Source organism: Sceloporus undulatus, chromosome 3, assembly GCF_019175285.1.
Source record: "Sceloporus undulatus isolate JIND9_A2432 ecotype Alabama chromosome 3, SceUnd_v1.1, whole genome shotgun sequence".
NCBI lineage: Eukaryota > Metazoa > Chordata > Lepidosauria > Squamata > Phrynosomatidae > Sceloporus > Sceloporus undulatus.
Genome location: NC_056524.1, coordinates 212046129 through 212061499, shown reverse-complemented (window position 1 = coordinate 212061499; position 15371 = coordinate 212046129). Strand labels below are relative to the sequence as shown.

At 43.7% G+C, this 15371-nt stretch overlaps 1 protein-coding gene across 2 annotated transcripts in view; it reads left to right on the top strand.

The window, feature by feature from the left end:
• Nucleotides 1–5737: 5737 nt before the first annotated feature.
• The window catches only part of FGF8 (fibroblast growth factor 8), a 22436-nt gene continuing 12802 nt past the window's right edge, over nucleotides 5738–15371 (top strand). Inside the window, exons 1-3 of one of the 2 annotated variants that reach the window (XM_042459123.1) lie at nucleotides 5738–6069; nucleotides 6546–6582; nucleotides 8952–9099. In XM_042459123.1, coding sequence (XP_042315057.1) covers nucleotides 6038–6069; nucleotides 6546–6582; nucleotides 8952–9099 — 217 coding nt within the window. In that variant the 5' untranslated portion in view covers nucleotides 5738–6037. Of the gene's footprint in view, nucleotides 6070–6545; nucleotides 6583–8918; nucleotides 9100–15371 lie in introns of both variants that reach the window. The other variant, XM_042459122.1, reaches the window with a different exon arrangement.

Here is a 15371-nt window from a genome sequence, read left to right as displayed (position 1 = left end):
TGCCCCTAACCCCAGCAAATGTGGAGGGACGAATGTACATGAATGTGCAAATGAAAATACATACAATAAATAAAATATTTTTATTCATATACTGTGTCAAGTGGGGTGGGGACACAATGTCCACATGTAGATGTAAAGGGGGGGGGGCCCCAAGGGTAAAAAGTTGAGGTTACCAACAGGATTCTAGCTTTGGGGTGTCCCAAAATAGCAGCAAGTTGTTAGTTAACTGAATGCTTATTGTTGTATTTGTTGTCTTTTAGCTCCAGGTGCAGAAAAACGTGTTGCTCTTTGCTACTAAGCTTTACTTACGGGAAGAAGGGTACTTTTTGTATCACAACAGGCAGCCACATTTCTTGGCCTGGGGCTCAATGGGAATATGGGTAGGCAAAGGGCTGTCACTGTTTTCTCTCAGATTTTGCTGTCTTTGACACTTGCTTCATGCTGTCTAATGGTAGGGCCAGCCTTATAGGTATCACTTTTGAGGGGGCCAGGATGCCACTGTGGATAGTGTTTGGTCATTAGATATTATCTGAAAGGACCCTTCCCTAGGGCGCATAGACACTGTCTTTACCAGTAAGGTACCAAAGCAAACTGACACAGATCCTTTAAACCAAGCAAAAAATATATATATTCTGAAAGTGATACACAACACAAGTGCTAAATCAAAAGGCTGGGAGATGGGCAGTGATTTTTTAAATGTCTGGAAAAATGCATCCCATCCATCCTGTGAACAGCTCTTGAAAGTTAATCAGAAGAGAGTCTTCTTGATGGCTGCTCCTAAGCTTTGGAATTCCTTCCCAAAGGAGGTTTGGTCTGCCCCCTCTCTGCTGTCTTTTCAACATCAAGCAAAGACTGCCCTTCAGCCTTGGCCTAACCAAGATAAAGTGGTGTGCAATTTTTGGCATGCTGTTTTTGGCATATAATGTATATTTTTATTGTTTTCATTTTAATGTTTTAGAAGTACTGTAGTGTTTTAATTGAATGTGTGATTTAATGCTCCTTAATTTTTGTGCTCCATATTGTTTCAGATGTTCCGTTTTCATTTACATAGTAAGCCACTTTGAGTATCATTCATGGAAAAAGTGGAATATAAATCAATTCAAATCAATCAACCATGCAGTTTATGGGATCATCCTGGGAAGGGACCCTTCCTGACATAACATTTCTCTCTGTGTTCACAGGTTGACATCCCAAAGTGACTTGGTGAGCACCAACTGTTATGCCAGAATAACATCACAAACTATGGCCTCCTGGACTGACCCATGACAGATGTCCATTCCTCTAGCAATCGGGCCATTGACAGAGGGCAACCATGGGTTTCTGTGCCCTGTTGACAGGATGGTGATTTAGGTGCAAGAGGATCAAATTTAAACACAACAAGGTTGCTTTCCAGTGCAGTGGGTGGGAAGGAATGCAAGTGTTTCTCTAGTCAGCTGAGAATCTGCACTTCTGAGGGTCCTAAAATAATCCTTGCACAGAGCTGATTACATCTCACTCCTACTTACAGATCTGCAGTAGCTGCTTGGCTCTGGCTGTAATTCTTGGGGCTGGGTTAAATCTTTGAAAACCTAAATCAGGTGTGAGGAATTTCTTTCCCTCTTAATGTTGCTGGTCCTCTGCCACAGTCAGCATAGCCTACAGTCAGAAATGATGGGACTTGTAGTCTAACAATGCTCTCCGCTACCCCTTCTGTATAAAATTTGCTTTTATCTTTTTAAACTGTATGTTATTATTTTAAGAAACGTTCTGTTTTAATATTGTAATAGTTTAATTCTATTTGAATGCTCTTTTAAAAATGTTTTTAATTGTACTGTCCTTTTAAACTGTAAGCTGCTTGTTCCAATTTGGGGGGAAAGTGGGACAACAACAACAACAACAATATAAAATCTGGAATAAAGGAAACTATGAACCCTTATGAATCTAGAAGTACAATGTCTTTACAACGACTGCAGCCAAAATATGAAGTCAACAGTCCTCACAACATTTATACCCAGCTTCTGTGATGCTTAGGTATCCTGCTCCTGCCCTTGGAGGTTTCATTTACTTATTTGATTTACAGTCATTGATGGACCGTTCCTCTGTTTCTATGCCTAATCTTGTGAAAGTGGTGTAGTGGTTTGAGCATTGGACTATGACTGGAGATCAGGGTTCAAATCCCTGCTTGGCCATGGAAACCCACTGCTTGACCTTGGGAAAGTCATACTCTCTCAGCCTCAGAAGATGGCAAACTCTCTCTGAACAAACTTGCCAAGAAAACCAAGGGTCACCTTAGAGTCCCCATCAGTTGGAAACAACAAGAACAAACTACCTATGTTTTATGGCAGTAAGTCCACTAACTAATTGTGCCTTGTGAGAAGTACTTTATTTTGTTTTCTCCTGTTTCCTTGTTATTGACCATTTCAACTCATAAAGGCAGGACCAGCCCTGTCTTTTCACAGAATGAGATGGCTGCTTCAGGCAGGATAAGTCATTAAATGGCAGCAAAACATTACCTATTTAGTTTGCTTTTTGTGTATTCTTACTGCTGTTTTGGGTACTATGGACCATGGTTTGCCCATTGACTTTGGCTTGCTTGAATCATGAAAGGCTCCATTTGCTCTTTTGCCTTAGGCAGCAGTATACCTTGACCAGCTCAGTGAGAAGAAGCAAGCTCTTCTCATTCAAAGAAATAGCCCTGTTAGTCTGGAAATCCAGTCTGCAAAAGGATCTTGCAGCACCTTTGAGACTTACTGAAAAGTAGAAGTTGGTAGCATAAGCTTATCTTGACTTGAGCCTACTTCCTCAGATGGGTCATGCAACTTAAGTGCCCACATTGGTCCCCTTCCTGTGGCACCTTTACTTTTTCCTCATTTGGTTTGGTGATTGCCATAGTTTGGAGGAAGTGGCTTGTTCCAGAGATAGGAATGGTTATATTTTTTTTGGACTACGGCTCCCAGAAACCCCTGTCCATGCTGGCTGGGGGATTCCAGAAACTTCCTAGCTCTCAACCATCCTTATTTCTGCTCCCTCTTGAAGTGATTCACATTTGAAGGGAAAGGTGATTGGGCTCAATAGTACCTGGGAATTGCCATCTCTACTCTGGATTGAACCCCCCTTCTATGGTTTGCAGTGAAAATGGAGGTCTGTGCCTGACTGGAGACCTTCAAGGTCTTCATGACTGAGATGCAGCACAATTCCAGGCCCAGAGCCAAGAAAAGTTACTTTTTAAAGACAACTTGCAGCCACACACCACTAGCATGGCCAGCAGGCACATTGTCTGGGGGATTCTGGGAGTTGACCCAAAAAGTAACTTTCCGAAGCACTCTTGGCCCCACTAAAAACCTGTTGCCCTGCTTATTTGCTCTTAAACACACACACTTAACAAAGCACCACTAGTCCTTTCCTCCTGCACATACCTAGTTGCCCACCGATCAGGAAACCAGCCATCCCTTTACACATACACTACTATGCTTCAATGTGCCCAAGTATTTGTTGAACGAGTGCCAGCATAGCATAGAGAACTATGGTGACCAGGGTTCAATTCCTTACTGGGCCATGAAACCCACTGGGTGACCTTGGGCAAGTCACACTCTCTCAGCCATAGGCAACGGCAATCCTCCACTGGGCAAATCTTGCCAAGGAAACCCCATAATAGGGTCGCCATAACTCAGAAACGACTTGAAGGTACACAACACCTGGGAATTTAGGCAAGTCACACTCTTAGCCTCAGAGGATGGTAATGGCAAACCTGCACTGCACAAAACTTGCCAAGAAAAGCCTGGGATTGCTTTGCCTTAGGGTTGTCATAGGTCAGGAATGGCTTAAAGGCACACAACAACAACAACACAATCTGTTGATTGAGTTTAATTGTTGCTTGGAGTTGATCTCTCTAGCCAAATGGCAAATATCTATCTATTTATCTATCTATCTATATTGGAATGTAAGCTGTAAGTTCCTTATGCTCAAGCATTCCTTTTTACTCCTCTTGGGCATATATTCCTTGCCAGGCATGTTCATCTTCACAAAGCTATCTTCAGCCCCTTCTATAAAGTCCTGGATCCACGGAGGAGGAGGAGGAAGGATGCGCCAAAGTGTGTGTTTGTCACTCTCGACTCATACACTCAAGTCCATTAAAAGCGGGGGGGGGGGGGGGGGCTTTGATCGTGGCCCCTGAGGGACGTTTCCATTTAGGCTCTTTCCCTGCACGAAAGCAGGTGTTTAGACACACCCCACTGTGCAAGTGGAAGGCAAAAACTCTCCACTTCCATTGCTACACACCCAGCTCTACCACTCCTGACAAGTTTACACCGAAATGCACAGAAACTAATGGTTGCCAAGCCTACCCAGGTTGAAACATCAGTACTACATTAGTTGTATCCGACTTACGGTGTTTTGAGCATTAAGAGGCCAGGGTTCCAATCCCAGCTTGGCCACTGGGGTGACCTTGGGCAAGTCACACTTTCTCAGCCTCAATGGAAGGCCATGGCAAAAAACACACAAAACCCTCCTTTGAGCAAACTTTGCCAAATGCTAGGTTCGCCTTAGGTCGCCATAAGTTGCAAACGACTTGGGTCCAAAACACACTGCAGAAACAACCCAGTTTGAGACCACTTTAACTGCCCTGGCACAATGCTTGGGAATTCTGGGAATTTGGGGAGATGTTGAGCCTATCCTGGTTTGTTTGTTTTTCTTGGAAAGTGTACAGATTGCAAACCGTTGAAGACTGAAAGTGCTGAAAGTGCTGCGTTCACTGTGAAGCGGATTAGAAACGCAAAGGCTGTTGCTAAATTTCTTCGGAGGGGCTTTGCTCTATGGCTGAGGCTGAGAGAGTGTGACTCCGCCGAGATTCGAACTCTGGTCTCCAGAGCCGAGTCCCCAACTGTAAGGACTACGAACCGCGTTTCTTTTTATTGGAAAGTTTTTAAAAAGAAAAAAAAAACCCATTGGTCTGTGAGCCGCCTTGGGTCCCTTTCTCTGGGAGGAAGGCGACATACAGGTGAAATAAATGCATAATAAATATAAAGAGAAGGAAAGGGAGAAGATGCCCCGCAAGGTGCACTGGCCACGAAAAGGATGGCTTCCAGCAGGGCTGCATCCCGTACCAAACCGGGTTATTTCTCCAGTCTGGATGCAGCCCAGGAGGACTTCCCAAACATCCTCCCTTTGAAGCATCACTAAGAAGCCGGCATTTCTGTTTCGAGGCGGGTTTGGAGCTTTTCTTGGCTCCCGCCCTTCAGGTCCACCTTCTGTCCAGGAGCAATGCCCCAAATGTCCTTTCCTTTTTTTGGAGCAAGACTAAGCAGCAGGGCTTTATATTGAGATGAGTGCTTTGGCTTTTCTCTGGCCAGCTCCTTCATGCCAACCTTCTTGCCCAGGAGCAATGCCCCCATGCCCTCCCTCCCTCCCTCCCTCCCTCGGGAGCAGGACCAAGAAGCAGGGAGGGCTAGGGGTGCTCTTGCCTTTCTCTGGCCAGGTCCTCCATGCCCCCCTCCGTCCAGGAGGAACCCCCCCCCCCAAGGTCCTCTCTATCTGAGAGGCAGGCCTTGCCATTCTTATCCTTTCCCTCCTCCTCCTCTTGCCTGGTCCTGCCCTCCTTTTGGGGGTGCCCCTGTCCTGGTGGGCGTCGAGGGGGAGAGGAGGAGGAGGAGGAGGAGGAGGAGGCCCTGGGGGGCAGAGAGGCCAGAGGCGAGCGAGGGGCTGGCAAGAGAGGAGGGACGGACCGGGCAGAGAGAGAAGCAGAGAGCCCGAGCCCTTCCTTCCCCTGCCTCTGGTCCTCCTCCTCCTCTCTCTCCCTTGGACGGCGCTGGCTGTCAGAGACCCCGCAGCCTCCCTGACAGCAGCAGCAGCAGCAGGAGGAGGCATGGGCTGGCCAAGGCAAGGGGCTTCTCCTCGGTGGCCCTGAGGAGGAAGAAGAAGAAGGGGAAGGAGAGAGAGGGCCCTGGAAGGGACGCCTGGCAGGAGGGGGAAAGGGGCCCGAGGAGGAGGAGGCCAGGAGCAGCCCCCCGCCCAGCCTCCCCTCCAGAGGGAAAGCAGGGCAAGCAGGAGAAGGAGAAGAAGGATGAATCTCTTCTCGTCCATCTTTAGCTGTTTGTAAGTAGCCCTTCTTTGGAGCTCTGGGGGGGTTGGGGGTTTTTTTGAAGCTGCATCCATATTGGAGAAATAACCCGGTTTGGCACCGCTTTAAATTTTTCTGGCTCAAGGCTGTGGAATTGTGGGAGTTGGAGTTTGTTGTGGGGTCCAGAGCGGACCCCACAACAAACTCCAACTCCCACAATTCCATAGCAAAGAGCCAGACAATAAGTTAAAGCAGTGCCAAACCGGGTTATTCCTCCAATATGGATGCAGCCTTCCTCCCCCGGCTTTCCTTTCCCTACCCCTTCCAAAGAACTCCCTCGATTTTCCATCTTGATTTCTGCTCCATTTCAAAGGCAATAGAAATTGTTCTTAATAAATAAATATACATACATATACTTTTATATCTCTCTCTCTCATCTCACCATCTCCTTTGTTTTTTCCTTCCCTTCCCTCTCCTCCCCTTTTTCCTCCCCTTTTCCCCCTTATTCTAGGCTACTGCACTTGTTTGCTTTCTGCTTGCAGGCACAGGTAAGGAACTGTTTTATTCTCTCCTTTTTTGTAAATGGACCCCCCTATTATTATTATTATTATTTTGGTGACTTTGTTTCTAACTCATCTCTGCAGCCCTGACCTTTGAGCACTTCTCTAAGATGGTGATGATTTTTAAAAGGGGCGATATTTCTGAACAGTTTTATAAAAGTACAAGTAACCGGTTTGATGGGGCAACCAAAGACGCAGCAGGGAAAGGGCTGCAAAATATAGGTAGCAAAGACACCAACTTAGCTAAACCCTCCGCTTTAAAATACCCTGAAACTACAGAGAAAGTGGGGTATATACTGAGGAAGAACAGCAGATTTTTAAAAAAAGGATGCTGAAAAATGTAATTTATCCGGCACTATTTTTTTAAATTTTTTTTAAAAAATCAATTTTTGCATTGAAATTGCAAACATTTGTTTTTGATTCTCTTAATAATCATTAAGAGGCGGAAAGTCAAATCACAGTTTGGCAGTACCAAACACTTGAGGATTCAGAGATATAGCCGTGTTAGTCTGTCGAACAGCGTGCCGAGAGAGATCTTGTAGCACCTTTTTGAGACTTTGGTATTATTCATTCTCATTTTCTAGACAGGATCCGGTGGAATCTGTGCTCCTGCTGCCGCAATACTGATTGCAAACGCAGAGAGCAGAAGGCAAAATGCTTGCAAAAAAAGAAAAGGGGAAAGAAAAAATCCCCACAAAAGAGAGCTGGACAACAATAACAGGTGTAAGTTTTGGAGTTAAAACTGCAATCACCCTCTAATTCTATAAGCCTGTGTAACAAAGATGGCTCTGAAGGAGAAGGGGCTTCTGTAAAAAAACTGTGTTGGAATCATTTGTGGGTATCAGATGGAAGGCAAAGGGGCTGTACAATTACCCACATGGTCCCCTCATCAGAGCTAGCAAGGGAATCCAGAGATATTATCAAAAGCATCTATAGGAAACGCATGCGGCACACACACTTACAAAGGAAAAGAGAGCTAAATTGTCAAGGGAAGCCTTCTATAAACCCCAGCTTCAAGGAAGAGGTTACTTTTCCATTTGTATGGAAGAACCTTTTATAGTGTCAGGGCTTGAAGGTGATGCTGCTGAGAGTGGTGTGTGTGTGTGTGGGGGGGGTTACTTCATGCCCTGCCACCCCATGAAGTTGAAAAGAACAAATCTCCTCAACATTTGCTCAGAATACATCTTTATAAATGTCAGGGGCAAACTAAAGCCCTTCAGACTTAAAAGGAGGGACTGGAGATGTAGAGGGAGCGAGTGGAAGAATTCTCCTAAGACCAGGGCTGCCAGAGGAGAGAAACAGATCTGGGTCGTGGCAAAATCATTGCTGAACAGCAGCAGTTTCGCAGCCCAAGTCACCCCAGGACTGCAGTGACTCCGGCGAACAGACGTACGATTACTTTGCATGTGGGTGGGTGGGAAACCTACAGCCCAGCCTAGCCTGTCTCTGTGTATGGAAGGGCTCATAAATATTAGCTGGAAAGACAATTCCGAACTGCCTTGGCTGCTGACACAACTGATCCCTGTTTAAGGGGGATGAAATATGGCTGCTTTTCTCCCACCCCTCCACCAGTTTGACCACTGATTACTTGCACCCAGGGCATTTTTGGAGCAGGGGGTGGTGGATATGCTTCGCATGGATATGTAGACACACGGGGCCACACGTTACAATGGGGCCACTTGAAGAAGTAGGGAAGCAAATGCCCTAGAAACAGAAACAGCTCCTGCAGTTGAAAGGGCCAGGAGTGTTACCTTGCTAGAGCTGTGAGGTGCACTGTTGCACCTAAATCACAAGAGTGATTAGAAGCACCTTGCCTCAGATGCAGAGGGAGGATGGAGCAACTTACGTCTTGCTCTCCTATGCCCCTGTGGAAATCCAGAGTAATCACTGCAATTCTTGCTCACTCTTCCTAGGTTTTAATGGGTGCAAGCAGGATTGGGACCTTGCCTGGTACCCTTCTGTTGTGCTTGCAACTTGGTTGAACTCTACACAACTCTGGAGAAGCCTCTTTGAAATCTGGCCACAAAAGCAGGACCAATAGGCACCTGATTTTGACCCCTGCGGTCCAGGATCACCTTTGTTCCTTTTTCCCCCACATTTGTTTCCGAGTGCTAGATGTCTAGGTAGCATTGTAATTTCTCAACTCTAGCTGTAAAGCCAGGTTCTTAAATCAACCCACAATCCTGGCTGTACACTGCACCAGTCTGGGGTTCCTTCCCAAAACAAACAAGCAACCAAAAATGCACCAGGAACATGCCAAGATAGCCTTTCTCGGAGGAGTAGAGATTATAATGGTGTGTTGTATATTTTTTAATTTCCTAAAGGTAACTGTTCAGTCCCCACCTAATTTTACACAGCATGTGAGGGAGCAGAGCCTGGTGACCGACCAGCTAAGCCGGCGACTCGTCCGCACCTATCAGCTGTACAGTCGAACCAGTGGAAAGCACGTGCAAATTCTGGACAACAAGAAAATCAATGCCATGGCAGAGGATGGAGATGCTCACGGTAAGGCTTGTTGGTTGGGCAGGGGGAAGGAGGTGCACACGCAGCAGGGTAATTGATGATTTCCGTCCTCTTTGTTAGCCAGAAATCATTACGGGCATTCAGAAGGGGGGGTTGTGGTGGAAGAATGCAGTGATCAATATTTGTAATAATAGTACATTGCTTTTCCTCTGAGAATTGGGACAATAGCTCTGCATTTATAGAGAGGGGTATTTTCACACCAGATCTTTGATCACTTAAAGGATGGGGTGAATTACTTTTTTTTTTTAAATGTCCATTTTGTGCAGGGAGGAAAAGTTCCCACATGGTTCAGAGAGACTGATGGACTGGGATGTCCCTGCAATGTAGGTCCAACATCACAGAGATGCAGGATGGTGGTGGAGGAGATGCCAATTCTGGATACAAACCCCCAGAGTTTTCCAGAACACTTAGGTAGAACTGGTCAATAAATGGGCTTTGAACCATGACCAAGCTGGCTTGAGCTGTAGTCCAAAAAATGGAACTTTTCTGTGCTTGGACGCCTGGGAACAGAGCTCTGGCAAAAGAAACTCTTGGAATCAATGGCAGGACCTGGCAGCCAGTTTCTTTCTTTCAGAAAAAAGGATGTGACAGGGAGCCCTTGGCAGTGTTAAAGTTTTCACCATTCTTATTGGAAGTCTAACCTACCCCTTTCAAAGTCATGTACAAGAAGACAGAGATGTTGGCATAACTGTGGGCTTTTGGCCTTTTCTCTTTAACTTTCCAAATACATAGGCGATATCGTACAGAGTTAGGTGAGACCATACAGGCTTGGTCTTGCTTTGTTTTACTGTTGATAGTAAATAAATTGGTCTCTTTAAATTGTGCATACAAGATATGTATGCATTGTGCATCATGCCAGCTGCAATTTCCCCTTCTTATTTAGAACTAGTAAACTGGAAACACACTGTCTCTCATACATAGCTTTGGTCTGCTTGGCTAAAGGTTCCACGATGAACTTTAACAGCTGTGGGGATTCCATACAAATAAATGAATATTTTAACTTTTCAAACAAAATATCTGAGCCATAAACCAGACATAATCTGAAGGAATTTACTTTGTTTCCAAATAAGAAAAAAAAACTTTCTCCCTTTCTTTAAATGCATTGTATTTAAAAACAGGAGAGAAATTACACTGTAAAATTAAATAATAAAGTTAAGAAAGGCTAGAATGAATTGAGGGGAGTGACTTGAAAAAGCAAAGACCTCTATTAAAACATAATAAAAAGGTTAAGCATTTGAAGAGCTGAGCCGCAAACTGAGCAGTGATCTAAAACAGAAAGAGAACACAGCAGTTTTTCAGATGTAAAGTTTTAAAAGAGTTGCAAGTCTGTAAATGTTAAAATAGAGGTTCAGGATTGTTCTATATGAATCTCTGGAGAGACCCCCATGTCTGGAAGAGCTATTAAAACTCTTCTTACTTTCACCTTTTTTAACATTTCCTGAATACTTTCTCCTCTTCGCAGTCCAGTTAGGGGATCAAGTGTGCCTCGCTGCATTTTTTCTGCATCTACGTAGCCACTTTCCCTTCAAAGTTTGAGCATGAAACATAATTTTACTGGGATAAATCTGTCACTGAAGTGAAAGAATAGAGTTGAAAATGCTAACCTCCCTTCCCACCCAAACAAAATCAGCCTTTCACACCATTTACACCTTGTATTAAAATCTGAAGTTTTTATTTTAATTTTGTAATAAACTGTATTAATTTTGCTTTTTAGTACATGTTATGTCTGCTGCTGTAGATTAAAAAAAGGTGATTTACTTGCACCAATGATCGTTTGCTCGCCCGTGACATTTTTACGACTGACTTAATGTCAGGTTCATTTTTCTTTGTTATCTGTCTTGATTGTCAATACCTGATTCAGTTTTCTAATTAGGACTGAAGCACCACAGATCATAAAGCTTTGTCTGATCATTGTTAAACAATCTGTAATCTGAATTAATTTTTTTAAAAAATCTGTGTGAAAGAAAAATTGGCTTGGAAGTGATTGATCATTGCTGAAGTGGTTTCTTTCATGACTGCCTTTTGGGAGTCGGAGGGTTTGAGTTTATTATTGTGGACAGGCTGCCCCCTCATTCTCTATATGGAGCTACCTGGGCAGGGATCCATCTTCTACTGGCATGTCTTTTTCATAGGTAGGTTATCCTTCCTCTTTGCATTAACTGCCTCACTGTTAGTCCAAATCTCTGCTCCAGAGCAGAGTTTCAGACCAGTGGGCCTGGCCAAGCGAGCAGCAGTGATGCAGTGCTGGAGGCCGGTCACCTAAGAGGCTCGTGTGGCAAGGGAAAGCCCACCAACAGGCAATAAATCAGAAAAAGCCTTTGAAAAGGGTTGGGGGGGGAGATGTTGTTCTGTCTTTGCTCTGGGGCTGCTTTTCTGTGTCTTTCCATCAGTTAGCTGAGGGAGAGCATGAAAATTGATGCTCTTTAAACCTTTTACTGCTCTCTTGATCGACCTCCCTTGCTCATGCCCCCCAAAGACAGATAAATAAGGGGACCTTGCCTTTGTGGCTCAATGAAGAGGAGCCATGAACCCAATTGTTCTTTGGCAGGTTCCCCCCCCCCCCGCAGTTGTTAATATTTTATAGGTAGAAGAAGTGCTAAAATTAAAGGGCTTGTAATGGGTTGGAAGAAAGGATGTGTAGTTCAAAAATACCCCAGCATGCAAAGGGGGGACAGGCTAGAAAGAGATGACAGAGGTGGTGTCTTCCGGGGTGTTGAGTACTGTACTAGGAACTTGAAAGTGTCATGTCTCTACACACTGGAAGACCTCATCTAAAAGAATAGACTATGTAGTTATGTAGGAGATTATGTACCAGCTCATTACTGCTGGTAAATCCCTGGCCAGTGGCATCATTATTTTCTAGCCTATCCTCTCCTACGTGTTTCACATAGTTTGTTTTTATGTGCCTCCAAGCTAACTGACTTTTGGCACCCCTATCCTAGGGTTTTCCTGGCAAAATTTGTTCAGAGGAGCTTAGCCACTGCCTTCCTCTGAGGCTACAAAAGTGGGACTTGCCCAAAGTCACCCAGTAGGTTTTCACAGCTAAGCTAGGATTTGAACCACAGGGACTGCTAAAAGGACAAACAATGGATCCTAGAGTAAATCAAGTCTGAACTCTCCCTAAAAGCCAAATTGATTAAACTGTCATACTTTGGAGATGAGAGGACGTGTGTGTGTGCACAAGTTGCCTGTTGACTTAAGGCACTAATTTCATAGTGTTTTCTTAGGCAAGAAATATTCAGAGGTGGTTTTGCCCATTCCTTCCTCTGGAATACAGCCCACAGTGCCTGCTATTTATTGGTGATCTCCCACCTAAATACTGTCCAGGGATGATCCTGCTTAGCTTTCAAGATCAGATGGGATCTGGTTCCTTTAGGGTGTTTAGGCCTTTTTGAGAAGACATAACTCACTAGAAAAGACAATAATACCTGGTAAGGTAGAAGGTAGTAGGAAAAGTGGAAGACCACATTATAGATGGATGGACTCAGTCAAGGACACCATGCATGGCCCTGAGTCTGCATGACTGGAACAGGGCTGTAATAGAGTGACTTGGAGATCTCTCATTCATAAGCTATAAGTCGAAGTTGACATGAGTACAGTTAACAACAACAACTGTTTGGGTCCTAGTCCAGTGCTCAAATCGGTAGTCCATGTTGGCTCATCACATAGTACTCTGCTGTTATTAGTGCTAAGAGGCAGAGAAGCAGAGTAACAGTCTGAAGGACAGGTCCTAACCATTAAGCTAAACATGGACACTAGAAGGGATGATATCCTTTCATTAATGCAGAACAGGGTCACCAAGACCATATTGGTGCTGAAGTACCTCCCCTATGAACAAAAGTTGGAATATTTGAGAAGCAAAACCATGTAGATTAATAAAATTATGCAAGATTTGGATATTATGCTAATATTAGAACTCTTTAAACAGTTCATAGAAAGTTAGGGAATTCTCTGACCTTGAAATATTAGTTTTTAGACATTAATACGGTGTCATTACTTTTTATTTTAAAAAGAATGACATGTTACGCATTGTTTGTTACTTTCAAATTTCTAAAATATTTAAAAAAAATATTTAGAAGTCAAAAAGCTCCTCCCCCCAATCCCTGAAAATATCCCCCCAATATTTTAGAAGTTATAAGTAAACTTTACTAATTTGATAAGCGGTATAGAAATGTCCTTGCTATATTGCTATTGCTATATAACAAGTTATTTTTTGAGGTTTTTTAATTATTTTATCAAAGGAATGCCATTATGCTCTCATTATTGCAAAACACAGTGAGTTATTGGTGACCCATACTTGGAGAAACTTAGTTCCAGGTTCTAGCCACAGGATGCCACAGAAGGGGGATGATGGTTTCCAACCTAGGTGGCTATAGAGGGAGAATAGTCAAATTCACAGAATATGGGCTATCAGTGGCTTCTACTCATGGTGGCTCTATGGTCTTCCACATTCAAAGGCAGCATACCTCAAAATGCTCTGTCCGTGGAACAACAGCAAGAGAGTGCTTTGGTGGTGGTCTTCTCTTTATTGTTTTCCCTGGGCATCTTGTTGGCCAGTGCAGAAAACAGTCTCTTTGCCTTTGGTCTGGTCCACCAGGCATAATGTTATAATAACAAGAGCAAAAGAATAATCTGGTGCTTCTATGGGAACCATGTGGGTCTTTAGGGGCTTCTATCTCCCTCTTGATGAGGACCAAATCTCTGGGGCCTTCTGCTCAGCCAAACATAGCTTTTCTTGTACCTGTCTGCACAGAGATAATGTAGCCATTATATGCTGGATGCTTAATACTCTAGTAGGGGGTTGGAAAGTTATTTTTAAAGAACTACTGGTTACACATTTTATTTTGAGTGCCAAAAGATAGGTAATTATCATGAGAGTTGCTATTTTAAAAAGGTAGCTTTTTGCCTTCCCTTTCTTCAGACTAACAGAAATAATTACCTTTTCACAAATATCTGAATTTTGCATTGAGCTGCTCTGCAGTACAAAAGAGACTCTCCTCCGTCAACACCTCAACACTCACAGCTGAGCATAAGGGCAGAATGAGAGGTACAGCATGAGCCAGCACCACAGGATCTTCTTTCCCTATCATTTTAGTGAGTCACATCTCACATCTATGAAACTAATTACAAATTACTGATAAATTGCAAAAGAAGTCATACTTTACTGAGTTACATTCATAGTGTATCTTAGTCACACCTTTTGCTTGAGAAGATTAATTAAATTACACAACTAGTTATTTGTAACTAATTATCTCTAAGCTTTGATTCCCATTCTTGCCCAAAGAAGAAATTGTTTCTCTCTGTAATTCAAACCTTACTGTATGACAAAGTTCAGGGCATTGGTGGGGATATGCTGCGGATGCCCTTGATATACTCAAGAAAATGTCTTAACTTGCCCCTAGTTGTTTGTATGATGTATCCTCCATTAGCTGAAGGACACTCCTGGACATATACAGCAGTAGGTGTCAGATCATATTCCTATCCTCATTGTGACAAGTGTTGCATCTCAGATTTCATTCTTCACCTGTTTATTTATTTAACTACAGCAAATGTGCTAGGCATTGAGCAAGGCACTGAACAAGACTTGTTAAGGCACCCCTGGACCAAAAGATGTGGTAGAAGGCAAATAAACAAGTTCCTGCCCAGCAAAATTAGTAAGATATAGGGGTGGGCCTTGATAAAGGTCTCAAGTCCTCCTCTGCAGATTACTGAAATGGCAGCACTGGAAAATGACATGGCGCTGTAAACACTGACTTAGTATCCAAAGCACTCAAGAGCTTCCTACATTCCAGTTCAGGGAGAATGTGGGATTCTTTTGCCCTGCATGTGGAATGCTGATCAGAGGACAAAGGGAGAAGTCTGCCATTAGCCAAAACCAAAGGACAAAAGATGTGCAAGAGCCCAAGCATGCAGGGTACAGATGACTGAATAAATTACACAAAATAAGTGTAGACATTTCTGATGTGCCTGGTTGCCAATGGGAAGATGCATTGCTGTGTCAGCCCCAGACACAGCCCCTTGGAAAACTGACAGGTTTGAATTACAATTCCCAGAACCCTAGGCATGGGGATTCAGGGAGCTATAGTCCAAACAAGTCACTTTTCCAATCTGTAGAACCCCAAAGGAGTTAATAAACTTGTTCTACAATTTCTTCAGGCAACCAATTTGTAGTATACCAGTTTATAGGCCTGGGAATTTAACATTTACTTAAAGGAAGGCCTTCTGTTTCATCAATATTTTCCTATTGTTGAATC